Source organism: Pezoporus occidentalis, unplaced genomic scaffold (genome assembly GCF_034315485.1).
Source record: "Pezoporus occidentalis ecotype Australia unplaced genomic scaffold, CSIRO_AGI_Poc_V1 ctg164, whole genome shotgun sequence".
NCBI classification, from domain to species: Eukaryota; Metazoa; Chordata; class Aves; order Psittaciformes; family Psittacidae; genus Pezoporus; species Pezoporus occidentalis.
This window is the reverse complement of record NW_026913466.1, coordinates 2,856,596-2,873,257: the sequence shown is the minus strand read 5'-3', so window position 1 is coordinate 2,873,257 and position 16,662 is coordinate 2,856,596. Positions and strand designations below refer to the sequence as shown.

General features: G+C 36.9%; 1 protein-coding gene across 2 annotated transcripts in view; it reads left to right on the top strand.

The window, feature by feature from the left end:
• CLSTN2 (calsyntenin 2) overlaps window positions 1-15,578 on the top strand; it is a 322,557-nt gene extending 306,979 nt beyond the window's left edge. For both annotated transcript variants that reach the window (XM_062613220.1, XM_062613219.1), the window contains exons 10-17: window positions 3,811-3,977; window positions 7,045-7,193; window positions 7,491-7,708; window positions 9,965-10,135; window positions 10,733-10,878; window positions 11,708-11,831; window positions 13,321-13,505; window positions 13,999-15,578. In XM_062613220.1, the coding sequence (XP_062469204.1) occupies window positions 3,811-3,977; window positions 7,045-7,193; window positions 7,491-7,708; window positions 9,965-10,135; window positions 10,733-10,878; window positions 11,708-11,831; window positions 13,321-13,505; window positions 13,999-14,211 (1,373 nt within the window). In that variant the 3' untranslated portion in view covers window positions 14,212-15,578. The remainder of the gene's footprint in view (window positions 1-3,810; window positions 3,978-7,044; window positions 7,194-7,490; window positions 7,709-9,964; window positions 10,136-10,732; window positions 10,879-11,707; window positions 11,832-13,320; window positions 13,506-13,998) is intronic.
• The last annotated feature ends 1,084 nt before the right edge of the window (window positions 15,579-16,662 follow it).

Here is a 16,662-nt window from a genome sequence, read left to right as displayed (position 1 = left end):
TTCCACTTAAACTTGAGAAGAAACTTCTTCTCAGTGAGGGTGACGGAACACTGGAACAGGCTGCCCAGGGAGGTTGTGGAGCCTCCTTCCCTGGAGACATTCAAAGCCCGCCTGGACACATTCCTGTGTAACATTATCTAGGTGTTCCTGCTCCGGCAGGGGGATTGGACTAGATGATCTTTTGAGGTCCCTTCCAATCTCTGGCATACTGTGATTAGCTGCAGTTATGCGCTGTGCTTTAATGTGTTACAGAACTACAGTATTCATGCTGGATTAAACATATTTATAGTCATCTAATCTTAAGAGTGAAGAATTTTAGAGTGACTAGGACTTGGAGATTGGCCATCCTGGACAAAATTTGCACCCACTGAGAAGCTGAGGTCAAATACTTGAAGAATATGAGACTGCAGAAGCAGAAGGAAAAAGAGCATTCAAACATACTAATACACTAGAATCAAACATCAGTAAAATACTGCTACAGAGAGGAGTAAAACAGACAATTCCTGAGGATTTTCAAGTTATTCTGACAGGTTTTAATTCTAATATTTGTTGAGATTGAAAAACTATATTCCCAGTAATCTCTTTGATAATCCTTGAATACAGGGTTGTAGCAGATTGGCTTTAGGTCATTCCTTAAATTCTAGTGAGATTTAGGGTTTTGCTTCCCAATTTTATTGCACTGGTTTGTCCATCTGCAGTGTAATAGTTACTGGCAGTTCAGCACTTCAGCAAGGTAACATACCTCACTGAGCTGAGAAGATTCTGAAATGCTGACGTAGAAGACTATCAAAATGTCAACATGCTGCAGTTAAGAGCAGCTGTGATAAGAGTCAGATATAATGACTTATGTTCACCTTCAAGAATAAAATTGGCAGGTATATAATTTTGTCTTTAACTCTGGCAAAAGGTGCTTATGGAAAGCTTATTTAGCAGTCTGTTTTTTATAATAAAGTGTGAGATAGTTTTCCCTTTTTAAGTGCTCATGTTTTTTCATGTGGAAAAAGCTAGTATTCACACTGGATTAACAGGCATATCCGTATAAACTCATATCATGTTGAGAAGAACTCTAGGTTATGGTTAGTACTTCAGATATTAGCAGGAGTTCCAAGAAAAGCAAGAGAGATGATCACAGTCTGTAGTGTTAGGTAGAAGATGTAAAGATTAAAAGGCCTTGTTTAGCTTGGCAAAGGGAAAGAGGATACGTAGCCACATTTTGATAGATCATGTTCCCTAATAGTAATAAACTTACAACTTTAAGGATCAGTGGTCATTGGAGTGGATTACTTGGGCAACCTCTCTCCAGAGAGAATTGCTCAGGCAATTCTCAAGAATTAAGTAAAGCTCTTGTTGTCTGGGGGCTTGGGGACAGACTGTGTCATCCCCCAGTGTCCCTTCAGGCTAAGCTTTTGTTTGTTGTAGTGCAGTTGTCCCAGCCTGAATCACCCTGTTGTAACCATAGGCATAGTACTGCAGATTTTCTCTGCTGGTGCAGAATCAGACCAGCTAGTCCCAGCTATTTTTCACTCACATTTTCTCGAAATACTCACTTTTTTCACACACCAGTTTATAGCCTCTCCAGAGCATAGATTACATCACCTCCTTCATAGTCCACTTTAAACAAGAACTACACAACTCCAATGTAGTTAACGCCTCCTTGTACACCAGCCTCTCTTTAAAGTGGTGCTTGGGCACAGTGAATACTCTGTATGTTTGATATGGGTTATGGGCAGTTGTATCATTGTAAATGACCTAGCAATGTAATTGTATGAACAAACAAAGATAAAAAAAAACAAACAAAATCCAAACCCAAAGTTCCTATTCATGGGTGTAAGCACCAGTCATGTTGCTCTATAGCTTTACTTCAACTACTTTATCTTGCTTGTTTCTGCGAGGAATATTGAATTCTTTGTTCTAGCTTCTTGCCTAGTCCTTTATGCATTTTAGTGAGCTAGTTTAAGATTTAAATACATTAGCTTATCTGAGACTGCTTATTTTGCATCAGAAATATTAAGATCTACAGGCAGGTTTAATGTTGGTTTCTAAATTTGAAAGCTCCATGATTAGTGTTAGTGTTTTAACCTTGGAACTTGCTGTCTTCAGAATTCTGTTAGGGATATGAGATTCTGAAGCTTCAAAGCACAATGTGATGCCCTTCTTCTTCTGTAAGCTCTTACCTGCTTTTCTTCCCTTGTCTCCATTTTAGGGAGAGGTTTTCTGCCTTTTTTTTTTTTCTTTCCTTAATTTGGCTTACTTTCTTCTGTGCGGATAACATTGCTTCTGGTGTAGTGGCAACGCGTACCTTGAAACGCCATGTAAACAGATTAACGTCCCATCCTTGGCAGTGTTCAAGGCTAAATTGGAAGGGGCTTGGAACATCCTGGTCTAGTTGAAAGTGTCCCTGTCCATGGGAGGGGGTTGGAACTAGACAAGCTTTAAGGTCTTTTCCAACCCAAACTATTCCATGAATTTATGATTCTATGAAATATAACAACATTTATGCTAAAAAGCCAATGTCCCTGTTATGCAGTATTTGCCAAATGATTGTCTTGGTAAGTATCATAGAGGCCAAAAACTAATCTTGCACTTTAGCTGTTGCATACATGAAAGTTTATACGAAACCTCAAAAACAAAATCTACCCAGAGGAAGTTTTCTGTAGAATGGACAGATGAATGAGAGAGCGGAGAAGAATAATTCTCCTTGAGGATCTTTCTTTGGGGTAAGCAGAAAGGCAGTTTGTGCTGCAAGGTTAACAAAAAAGAACAAAGCCTGTCTACTTCTATGAAGAAATAGCATGCTTAGACACATTCTCTCACTACACCACTGTGCATTTCCTTCACTATGTAAAGTAACTTGAGTTTTCTTAACACTGCTTATGCTGCTGGAAGTGATGTTTTCCAGGCTTTAAGGTAGCACCATCAGCCTCAAGAAAACTTGTCACTTCATCCCTATCCTAACCCCAGTCCACGACAGACAAATCTTAAAGTTCAAGCTTGAGCTAGCTCGCCTGGCAGAAATAGGTTGTTTGACACTAAATCTCCAGACACAATAGAGGTGAGTTATCTGTGAATTACAATAGTTTATCAACAGCTTATCAACTGCTAATCCAGTTACTCTGCCTGGCTTCACTCTTGCATGGCTCTCAGTTCTCTCAGGCTCAAGGTGGGCAGTAATTCACATGCACTGCTATAGCTAACACATGGAGGAAAGACAAGCTCTAAAAATTCTAGAAGAGGATGACTAAATCACTAAATATCCCACGAGTAATTGAGATGCTGTGATCACTGGTGCAGGCAGGATGTAATCACATTTTATTGACAACTTCTAAAGATCACTCTTCCTTTGAAGCTGCCTAGAATGAAACTGAATAGAGCGTAGCTAGAGGTCTAACGCAACATACAGTGAGGAGACCTGATCTGGCACCAAATTAGCTGCTATGGGGTAAGGGACGTGTTATAAGGCATTTAGCATAGTGCTGTGCATTGGCCTGCATTCACTGCTGTGAATTTACATGAAGTCCTTAGAGAACCCTTTGTAGAGCGTGTGTTTCATCTCAGAGTATGTTATCATAGCATTATATATGCCTGAATGCAATACTGGAGAAACAGTGACAAGGATCTTAAAGACAGGCTGCTACTAGGTACCACCTAACAACCCCGAAAGCAATTCCACTTACCACAGTAAATGGGATCTCAAAAATACTTGGCTAAAATGGATATAAATTGTATAGATGTGCTGAAACATAAAGTGAGTTTTTAGATGGTGGTTTGTGTACTGGTATCACTAAACATTTTTTACTCTCTTTCTTGAAGGAGGTGAAGTCACGAAGCCAAGATTTGCTCAGTATTTCCATGGCAGCCTTGCCAGTCTCACTATCCGGCCAGGAAAAATTGAGAGTCAGAAAGTGATTTCCTGTTTGCAGGCCTGCAAGGAAGGTCTGGATATTAACTCTCTTGAGAGTCTTGGACAAGGAATAAAGGTGAGTGATGAACTGACATCATCTTAGATAAAAATGCAGGGCTGATTTATGAAGTGGAGAGCCCAAGGTAGAGTATACACAGTACAAATGTGCCCTCAGAAGCAATATAATTTCCCATAAAGTCATGCAAAGAAAAAAGCATAACAGTAGAAGAGCTGTGACACAGCAAAGAAAAATGTTTCCATTATTACAAAGCTAGATGCTTAGAAAGTAAGGCACTGCTGATATTTCAGAGTTTGCAAGAATTGCCGGGTTGTGTTCTCATGCTTATTTTGGTAGTTATTCAGAAATAAACATAATTCCAAAGAATTCCTGATTTTTTTTATCTTAATTAGCTTTAAAGCAATGGAAAACGTAAGTGGAATATCTTTCATCGAGAGGCAACTCTGAAAGAAGTCCCAGTGCAATAGTATTGAGAAACACAAAGTGCGTTCCAAGAATTCTATCTTCATTATGCACATAACTATTGATATTGTAGCACTTTTTCTAAGATTGGAGAACAACAGGCAGAAGGAAATCCTCTTTCAGTTGTCATAGTGGCCAGATTGCTTTGCATTCATTAAGATAAATTTGGTTCTTTTGGATACATGTGTAGGATCTTGACTGTAACTTCTGCAGTGCTTACCTCAGATGTACTGATGGTTCCCCTTTACTGATATCCATTATTAGATGACAGGCGTCCTGCTGCCTGAAGCTTTAAGCTCTTTCCGAGCACACAAATGGTAATACCACCTTCCAAAGGAACTGAGCTTCAAATTCAAACTGGGAAGATGCTCCGACTGCAGACTTTGCATCCCATGAAAGGGATGGTGGAAAGGAGGGTGCTTGATCTAGAGCACGCAGTGGAAGTGCCAGGTTATTATATTTTATTAGCTAAACCTTTCAATTGTACAAGACAGGAGTCTGACCTGAAATACACTCAGTGGCTGTCTGGGTGATAAGTTGCAGTGGTGTACTATAACCAGTCTGTTTTCTGAAAACAAGGGTAAAAACGAAAACTGAATGTGCAAAGTTAAGGAGGAGCAAAATGCCACAAAGAATTTTTCTTTCACTTCATCCTACCAAGGACGTAATTACAGATTTCACATGGTTGCCTCCCCCAGCAAAATGGCACATTTACTTATGCGTAAAAGCTCTTTATATGCCAGGGAATACAAAGAGCAGGTAGACTTTTCTGGAATGCAAGTGTATATGCCCACCAGTAAGTCGTTTGGTGGGATTTTACATACACCCACAGCTCCAGCATGGCTGATTGGCTTCCTTCCTGCACTAGTGGAACAATGGGGAAAACGAAGGTGCTGAATTGTTTTGTGCCTTTCACCTAACTTCAAATGATTCTCATTTTCCGAATTCCAGAAAAGTAAAAAAAAAGTAAAAAAGTAATTTAAGTTACTGTTTTCATTTTTACTTTCTTAGCAAGCTCAACAGTCAGTGCAACAGCAGGAAGCAGAAATGAAAGGAGCAGCCAGAGACAGATTGTGTGGGTTTCTTATTGGGGCTAATTGGCTTAGATGAAAGCAGAACTGTTGGCACCTGACCTTAAACAGAGGATTAATAGAGAAGGGATTTCTGGTGTCAAAAATAACATAGCTGATCTCAGACAAGCACATGTGACAGTTGCACAGGTGGTGGTTTGCATGGCTGTGTACATGGTGTTTTGCAGATTCAGTGTTGGCAAACCGATGTTAATAGGTGTTTGTGCTGGGCATTTTGGACTCATGAAGCTTCACCCTCAAGCACCTAAGAAAGAGCAATGCAGCTGTAATACAGTTTCTGGCACAGTAGTGTTGGAATTTTTTTCGTTTGTAACCTGATTTTCAGATTTCTATAACAGCTCTCAGAAACACAAGTCTAAACTGTTGCTATTTTTAGCCTTTTTTAATGAGAAAGACAAAAATGGCTCAGACTGGGGCTTTCTCAGGTCTCTTTGGCAGCATCCCAGCTGTTGTGGCAGCTGAGCTATTAAGTTAACTAGCTAGCTAGAGTCTCGTTTCACTGATTTTATTCTCGACTACTTCTAGCTTACAGAAAGGAAAGGTATGCAGACCACGACTCATGTTAGTCCTCCTCTTTGTTAAAAAATATCCTTCTGTGTGTTACGACCTTCCTGCACAAGCTTTAAATCTAGCCCTCTGTGTTATGTTTGACAGAGACCCTCTGCTTCATTCTGTTCTTCACCATCTTTTTGCTTTTTAACCTTTCTCATTGTAAGAGGCGTAGACAGCCATTACCTGTATATAATAGAACATGTTCAGCTAATCAGTATCCAGCTTTAGAAAGAGGGACTGCATATGAGAGAAAGGTGCATTTCTTTTTGTGTTTTGTGGTGATGAAAGTGGGGTACAAAATCAAGCAGTTTATCCGGTTTTCTCTGCAATGCAGATGGTTTCCTGAACCAATTAACAGACCAAAACTGGAATTAAGATTAATTAGGATGAAGATAAAATCAATCTTTTGCTCTGTTAATCTAGTAGCAAAGGTTCTTGTCAGTAGCACCTCCATTTTAAATGATGTCACCTTTCTTGATCATGAGACAGAGAAAGGAGAATCCCCTTTATTTTGTCTGACTAATGAAGATGTAGGAGGCAAATGTTACTATTGTTTTGTTAGTTCATGATGAAATATATCTCTGAACGATAGCCCAGGGTAAAAAAAAAACACACGGAAAGCAGGAAGAGTATCCTTATGCATTCTGCTCTGGTTTAAGCCAGTATTTTTTTATGTGAGATATGTTTAATCTAAAAACATTAACATAGTAATAATAATAATGACAGTTAAGATTTCGAGCTCCACATCTGCAGAAATAGTATCTTTGATAAGGCTGAGCGAAGCACAGCAAACTGGGATTAGTTTACTATAAAATTAATTATAACAGAAGTTATTCAGATATGAAATAGATGACTGATACAAGTGCATGTTTTAGGGAACAACATGGATTCAGCCAACAAAAGCTACTAATAATTTCTTCATCTTAAATCATTAGATTTCATGTGCATCATTCCTTAAAAATATCTTTTTTTATACTATGTATGTGGTTCCTTATACTAATAATGTGCATTTCCCCTAGTATCACTTCAACCCTTCCCAGTCAGTCCTTGTCGTGGAAGGAGATGACATTGAGAATATAAATCAAGCTCTCCGAAAGGTCTCATACATCAACTCTAGACAGTTTCCTACTGCAGGCGTACGACGTCTCAAAGTCTCATCCAAAGTCCAGTAAGTTATCTTCATCTGAACTGATAAGATTGGGAATATTTTTAATGAATTACTTTTTGGGGGGAGGCCATGTGATCAAAAGAAGAATTATTGCTAATTTACATGGCTGAATCATACTTCTGTGTTACTGGGCATAAAGGATTAATCTGATTTACTTTCATGCTGATTTACATTGTGGTTTTCTTTTTATGTTGTCCTTTTAAGACTTTTCTATGTCATGTTCTTGCATTCTGTTTACAGTTTGGAGCATGCAGTCTAGACTGAACAGTGCTTGCATTTATCGCATTCTTATTTCAGATGTTTTGGTGAAGATGTCTGCATTAGTATCCCAGATATAGATGCCTATGTAATGGTGTTTCAGGCCAATGAGCCCAAGATTACAATAAGTGGGACGGACCACTTTGCTAGACCAGCTGCACAATTTGAAAGTCAAAGAGGTGTTACTTTGTTACCTGACATCAGAATTGTCAGCACAGTCACTAAAATGGAGCATCCAGTGGATGAACATGACAGAGGTTTGTAGATTTCTTTTAAATATTTATTTGTTTGTTGTTAGGTTTGGAAAGATCATCTAGTTCCAAACTATTATGTTTTTTTAAAGGATAGTGCAGACAATTAAGCCATTTCACCCAGATTCATTTAGGCAATGATAGGCCACGGTAATGCCGGACTGAAGACATTCAATTAAACACACTGTTAAATAGTGTAAATTTAACAGAGTATTAAATAGGGATGGATCAGTATGTGCTTCCAAAAACCCCGCTTTTCCATTTAGTGTCCTGCCTACTTCCAAATAATTCCTTTTCACTCTTCTTCACATGTTCCTTTGACTAACACCTTTTCATTAGAATTCATTTGTTACAGAATTTTGTTAACTGTACTGATAAAGTAGAAAGCAGTAGTTGACAAATAGTTGCAAGTTTAGTCTGTTCTTATGTTCCCAGCTCTGCTATTGACAGGTTGGTGAAAATAGAGAAATCTTGTGCCTCAGTTTACCACATATTTAATGCAGTAATATTATTACATAATAATCTGCAAAGAATTTTTTTCAATGATGACGGTTTATTCTAATGCTGAGAGCTGTGTATGTTATTGTTCAACACTAGGTAAATGTTCAAAAGTAAGCTGTAAAATCACAGATCACAGAATGGTCTATAATTGTCTCTAATTGGATGTTTGTCTGCAAAGTAAATTAAAAGCTTAGTCATCTGAGGAATCACCCTAAACAGTATTTCCTGGACTAGAATAAGCAGCAACTAGGTGTATATATTTTGAAAAGATAAATCCCCTAATGATACGCAAGTGTAGGGGCATGAATTCTATGGAGCTGTGCTCTGTAATAGCGCTGCACATCACTTCCGTGAAACTGCATCTGTCCTCTGAAGGCTGAAAGCACATCGTATCCTAATACCAACTGTGTACAATTGCAGTATATAAAGAAAATTGAATTCTTGCCTAGAAAAGAGTGACCATTATCAATCGCTTAAGACACAATGGATCTATGATGCTCTGTGTCCCTAAATGTTATGACATCTTCAAAACTGTTCAGTGAATTAGGAACTACTGCCCTCCAGTTCAGTTCATAAATTCCATCTTCCCCAATTTTTTCCTATACAATTATTGATGTAATTACTGTTTATAACATAAAAAGCCTTAGTCTCACCTTGGAAGGGAACGTAACAGCCTTTCTTAAACTACTGCTTAATTCTCGAAAGTCAGGCACCTACAAATGTGCCATCTCTTGTTTATTTCCACTGGGAGTTAAAATGGATAAATAATAATTGGTTAAAATGGATAGATAATAATTGGCTTTGGGGATAAGTGTTTTGCAAAAGATTATTAAATTCTAAGTCTCAATTCCTGCATAAAAAGCTTCAATCATTATTTCTCTCATCCCAGATATTATCTGACAAATTTGAGTCTGTGTTTTGTTGTAGTTAGAGCTGTACCTGGAGTTCTGATACCCAAAATTCACTGTACCAGGAGTTTGGAATTTAAGGCATAAGTCTTTTATGTCCATGCCTGCGTTCCCCCATACACCCTCTAAAATGAAATCCACAGAACAAGCACTAAATTCCAAGACTGCAGTCTCTGTGTCTACAGTACCCTCAGGGAGCTGGTAAAGCAGTCTTGCCCGACCCTCTGTGCTGAGCCAATTGGAGAATTTAAATAGTAAATTGATATGCTACTCTTTTTCCAGCAAGTTTTTTCCTAATCATACCTACTGAGTATAGTCAGTTTACAACTCATATTTAAGATAATACCACGTTCTTGGATAGATGGCCATGTTCTTTGTAATGCAAAGCCTTTATGGGCCATAGAGTAACTGAGAAAATCATCCACGCAGAGATATATTTAACATTCATTTTTCCAGTTTGGTTTCCCTTGAGAATGTGTGATACCAATCTGCTATCAGAACAGTACTGAAAATCAGACCTGTTTACATGGATTTATTTGCAGCATCAAATTTCAAGTTTCTACTTCCAGGACTGTTCTTGAATGACTTTTATTACAGAGCAATATGTTTTCTGAATCCATCCTCACTAGGCATTTGTAGGCCTTCATCACTGTAGCACCTGAACAGGCAAGACACCTCTTTTGATTTGCTTCAAGTGTGCTGCTGTATTTAATGTTGGCAAAAAACAATTCAACCATCTTTAAAAAAATGATGCAAAGCCCTGATGCAAAGCACATAAAATAACTGAGCTGTTCTGTGATCATTTATCTTAGTTTATTTCTTCTTTTTCATGTTATATGCCATTTGCTCACAGCCAATAAGCCAGTGGTATTAGAGGAGATGCTGCACAACTTGGATTTCTGTGATGTTCTGGTGATTGGCATAGAACTAGATCCTGAACAAGAGTGCTTAGAACTAGATCATGTGGCGCTCCAAGGAAAACATCTAGATGCCACGAATTCCACAGCAGGATATTCAGTCTATGGTATGTTAATGGACTTTGCTTTCCCTTACTTCTTCCCTACAGTATTGAAATAGAAAGAACTAATGTGGAAGAAATTAGACAAAAATCTGTGATGTACTAGCCATAAAATCTTCCACGAGAGACCATGTCTAAAAAAACATAGTTACTTTTTCGTCTCTGCGTGTGCTATTTATCCTTTGGAATGTACCATAGCTTTGTCTTGATCTTGGCATCCTCCCTGCTACTTCCCAGATAAGGAAAATAGCAACACTGCTTTCTCTAAATGTGGGGGTTCTTAGAGACAACCAGAGATGAGCTGGGAATGAGGGTATTCCTCACACAGTGCTGGTAACTCATTGGCCATTTTTTGCAATTACTAAACCATTTATTCTAAATCTTTGCTGTTGTATTTATTGATCTCCATTACAGATCTACAGTAGTTTCCTGAAACTATGTTCACATAATTTGGTATGAGCCAGAGGCTCCATCAGGGAGTATCTGAGACACTACCATCTTCAGATCATTCTGCCATATTTTGTACTTTCTGGGAACATATTATTTCTCCTGTACTGCACATAGCATCTCCATGAGATGATTACTGCTTCATCTCCATTTCAGGTGTGGACAGTATGAACAACTATGAACAGGTTCTTCGGCAGGTTCGCTATCGTAACTGGGACACTTCTGCCACCTTTGATAGAAAGTTCAGAGTTAAGTGCTCAGAGCTGAATGGACGTTACACTAGCAATGAATTTAACTTGGAGGTAATTATCAATATGTACAATTGAATATTTATATACGTTTAAATGGTTATATTTTTACATTTAATTATGTTTTTATAAATACGCTTAAATGTAAAAATATAAATAAATACAATTAAATATATATGTTAAATACACATTTATATGTTTTTATAAATACATGTCTATATAAATACACTTATACATTTATATGTAAGTATATATATGTTTAAATAGATAATATTAGATATAAGTATGTTCTATATACACACACTTATATAATTATACATGATTTTATATATACATTAAACATATATACTTACATAAACACACAGAAACATATTTATAGAAAATAAGTTTATATAAATATATACATTTACATACATATATATACAATTATATATAAATTTACATATACAAATATGTATTTATATAAATATGTTATATGAAATAGAAATGTTTATGTAATATGTATTTGATATATATGCTATATATAGAAATACATATAGATTTGTAAGATTAATACATACATAAAATGTGTTATACATACTATATATTACATATATGGGTATAGATGTAATATGTTATATATGTAATATGTAATTTATACATGAAAAATATATATAAAAATATATATTACATTGAACTATGGGGTTCATCAGCAGATACGAACATAATTACATATTTTTATATATATATGCTATATATTACATATATAAATATATTTTACATGCATTAAAATATTACATAATTAAAATATATATATATATATATATTTTTTTTTTTTTTTCCAGCAGGCTTGGAATATCGAGTGCTTGTTAGTATCTTATCTGTTACGTTTCTCTTGCGCCAGGTTAATATTCTACACAGCTCCAACTCCAATTTCATGGACCATGTAAACAATATGATAGTACAACCGCAGTTTCTCCAGTCTGTCCACCACCCAGAGGGAAGCACAAGTGCTGTTCACAACTCAGGTATGTGATGAGTTTAGAGACTGCTTATAGTGATTCTGATATGTCAGTGTTACCCACAAATAAAGCCGTGAAGTCCATAATTACAGCTTGTGAAACCTCAGAGAGATATTTGTACAGGTATGAAACACCTACCATTAAATTCTGTTATTTCCAAGGAGGTACTTTGTCTTTAAAAATCGGTCTTCATTAAATGCTATGTACCCTAATCCACATTGTTAGAAAACGTCTCATTTCTAGTAGCGAATTATCTAAAGGATAATATTTATTTTCATATTCTCTTTGTACATCTCTACTTCTATGGCCTAGTAATTTCTACCCACCTCTTTCCAAGAAAAAGTAATAAATGTTTGTATTATTTTTTTAAATCTATAACCGCTGCAGTGCTTCTGTTAGCTACTGTCAGGCTCTATCTGTTGCTCTCTGGAGAGGAGATAGGTGAAGCAGGCATTAGTATACACTAAATAGAGAAATTAAAATGAATATTTAAACTCTTAAGAGTTACAATATATACCTAAATCTAAAGCCTTTTCAGTGAAGTTAAACCCAGGGCAAAGATATCTGTTTAAATGCTGGATTTTGAAATCCTTTTAGCTGAATAATACATATATAAAGAAGTAAAGTTTATGTAAAGTGTAGGTAGTTAGAAGTAGTTATATGAAGTTAGGCTTAGAAAATTACTGTATTTTTCTGTACACTTCTACAGAGATTTTCCTAAAATTAAGCTGAATTTTTGCAAAACAAACTATTACAAAGTGATTCTTTATAGAACTATAGCTCCTGCTACTGCAGTACCTGGGTGGCAGAGGTTACATAGAAAGTGGCAGCACTCCCTCACTAACCTTATTTTTGAGCTGATAATATTATAATAGGTCAGTGAAGTTTCTTCCTGTGATTAGGTGGAGACAGAGACTTCTCAGAGTGTGACAGAACAATGAGGAAAAACGTCTTGAATCCCTCACAAGTCTCCCAGGACGCTATTTCCCACAAGCAAATAGAGTGGCAGTGTGTTACTTTATTCCTTGGGCATTGAGATTTAAATCACAGTAGAAGTGTTTGAAACCTTTGAAAATACAAGCTTTGAGATACACTTTTTCTCACAAGTGAGGTTAACACCTCAGCTTTAATCAGAAGGGGGCAACATGCAGGTGAGATAACTAAACCTTACTGCAAAAACCACTTGTTCTGGAACTGATTCTGCACGGATTGACTACTTGTCTTCTGTAATGAAGTGGCTTGAAAAAACAAATGATAGGCATACTCACTTTTAGTCACAATTTATAGTCTGTAAACACCATTCATGTATGCTCTGCCGTAGTTAAGTGTCACTTCTCCGCACTTTCTGTAGTCCCAGGCACATAGGAGATGGCTATGCTGATTCTCAATCCAAAGGAAAAGGTACTGAAGGGAGAAAATAGACAATGTATTTAGTGCTTTGTAGGCAATTCTTCCACAAATATAAGCACATTCCGTTTTCCACCTTTTGTTCCAGTTGTTCCAAGTGTGGCTACTATCGTTATTATAATCTGTGTGAGCGTACTCATTTTCATCATAACCTTGGGGGTCTATCGAATTCGGACAGCTCATCAGCACAGCTCTGCAGACAATGAAGGAAGTAAAGAAAACGAAATGGATTGGGATGATTCTGCTCTGACTATTACTGTCAACCCCATGGAGGTACATAACCAAGGCATAATACGATATCATGATACTACCATGGTAACATATAACTGATAAAGTAATACATGTTGTCATATATAATTACTGAATAGGATGATGAAGAATCCTCGTGTACAACACCACTTTGTCTCCATCCATACTTGCATCCTAGGTACCCAAGATGATATTACTTAGTTTTTAACTTTTTAATGTAAGCACTAATCACTAGAAGAGGGAAAACGATCAGTAGTTTAAAAAAACATTTTGGCAGCTTGACTAACAAAGATACTGCTTATTGACATTCCATTCTTGTTAGAGTAGTTTTTGAGTATTTGCTACTGAATTCTATTATATTTGATGCCTAATAGTCACGTAATGATGGAAAGCAGATGTTCCCAGCACATTAGTGTTTCTAAACATGGAATAAATGCTCACATTCTCACAGCCACTGGCTAGGAAGAAGGCAATTTTCTTCTACTGTGTTTATTTCATTTCTCCAACTGTACTGTAGAAACATGAAAAGCCTCATCAGACAGAAGAGGAAAGTGATGAAGAAGATATAGAAGATGAAGAGGAAGACACAACCAGTGCTGAATCTGATGAAAGTGAAGACGAGGAGGAAGATGAGGAGGAGGAAGAGGAAGCGATTGTCCAGAAGAGAGATAAACAGAAGGTCACCAGGCAAGAGCAGCTGGAGTGGGATGATTCAACACTCCCGTACTAACAGCCCTACAGCCACGTTGCTCTTTTGTAACACCCAATACAATGTTTTTTCTGAGTCTGTTAATTGACAGGATTTGAACTTCTGCTTGCCTATAACTGTTTTGCCTAAAATGATCTTGTAGTAATTCGTAATGGTAGAACTGACCCTATTGTTACAAAGCCTGGAGAAAACATGGTACAAACATACTGGCATCACCAGTAATAATCTAGAACTTGATCTGTTTAGCAAGCGTAGTTCTCAAGTTCCTGTTTCTATACTGCAGATATGTGACAAAAGTCCTGTCACTCAATTCATAGAGGTTTTTATCTTTCCTATTTTTTTTTTCCATACAGGAGAGATTTCAGCTTGTTATGAAGAATTACGTGTGTGGGTCCAAATAACAGTTGCCACATGACTTCACACTCTGTAAAATACAGTCCACCTTCAAATGGGGGAGAGTTTTAGTGCTACAGGTGACAGAGACTGAATTCCATTTGTCATCTCATCCTGCTTTCTTGGATGTTAGCTGTCTTCTACAAAGGAATATCTAGGACTTGACAAGGGATGCACGTGCACCTGTGTAGAAGTGGACAATCTTTTCAGGCATGCTGTCAGAACCCTCAGGACAGGGATTTTATCCAACCTACCCATATTACAGAGAGTTAAAAAAAAAACAAAACAAAAAAACAGAATCCAGCAACAAGAAGGGGCTGCTGAAGGTTACTGACAAAAATCATTCTGTGTCCACAGACTGAGTAATGTGAGCTTATGCAAACTGTAAATTCTAATGGTATTGATTTACTGGAAAACCTGTAGAGGGGCTCATTAGTTACAGATTGAGGAATTGGCAGCAAATCAATGCTTTCAACTTTCTGTCTTGTAAAAAGTCGTTTGCTTGCTGCAGCATCTTACTGAAGTAGTGGAAAATCAGTGACCCCATTATTCCATAGCTATGTATGGTTGGGATTTTAACAATGATTTTACATGAGGGAAATATTCCCTTTTGATTTAATGAATGCCAGCCGGAATTCACGTCTGACTGTATTCTGTAACACATTATGTCCTGTTTCTTCTCTACCCTTGCCCACTTACAAGTGGCACAAGAGACAGCGTCGGCATACATGGCATACACAACTGTCAGCTCTCTTTTGCACTCATAATTCTCCCTTATTTCTTCTTCCTGAAGCCATTAATGTTGAGAAACAGTTTTGTAAAGTAGAACAAGAACAAATAAAACCTACCTGGAACCAAAAGAAAGAAGTGAAAACAAAACCTAAAATCTTAAGAGGTTGAGAGAGTATTTTAGTTTGTTATGGTAACACAGCATATTTTTCTTAAACACTGTTTAAAAAGGAATAAAAAAAAAAAGAAAAAAATAGAAGCAAAGCTAGTACAATGTGTTTGTAAGTCTGTGTGGTGTGGGTTTTGTCCCCTTTCCTTAATTATCTTTGTATCTTCAGATGCTCTGCATATCAAATGATACAGCTAGGATAACTTCTCCAGTGCATAAAAAACAAATGGCATTGAAGTGAATGCTGTCTGGTGGGTTGTCTGTTTTTATTTTTAAGTACTTCCTTTTCTTTCTAAGTTCACTGATTTTTGCCTTTACTTTTGTAACTTGCTGTTTAAAAGTAGCTGCTTCCCCTATCCTAGAGAAAGCAGCAGTCAGGCCTGCCACAACAGGACCTTCCCAAGCACTTGTAAGTCATAGTTAACATAGCAGAGAGTAACTTGAACAATCTTAAGGGTATTCCCCTCCCTCAGTACTGAACTATTAGCAACTCCTGCACATCTTGGAATACAGACAATACATTGTAGGTTTAGGGTGCTTCTAATTCCAGCTTCTGCATCTGACAGTTGCAGGAAAGGATTGGCAGCAACTAGATCATGAGTTCAGTAAGTAGAAAGTAAATTAAAAGAATCCTAAATTACTTTTTAAATGAGACTTCTCCCTCTTCTTGTTGTGCCAACATGATTTTAAATGCTGGCACTATAGAAGTGTTCTTATGTGAGCAGTCCTGTTTTATTTTTATTCTGATCTCTCACATATATTACACATACAAGAACATTTGCAGAATCAGTCCCACATAAACACAATTTATCTGCAGGAGTAAAACTTGTAAAATTGGCCAACATTTCTGTTTAATACAAAAATAATTTTAAAGTGCTAAATAACTTGAAGTTTTATGCTAGATCATTTTCTGCCATCTTAGTATCTTTAATAACTTCCTAGCGTTGATTTTCGTTAGGGGCATGAAGCAGGATCTTCATGATGCTTGTTAACAGCACATATCAGCAAGGCTTTCTGCTCAGAAAAAAAGATTTAAAACTAGTTATTTAAAAGTCAGTTTCGGATTTAAAAAATGTACTTAGATTTTTTTTTTACTGATGATTATTATTACTGTCATCACAGCAAATATTAGGGCAACTTGAAAACAGCAATTTACAACCATACTGACAGCCTTTCATTCT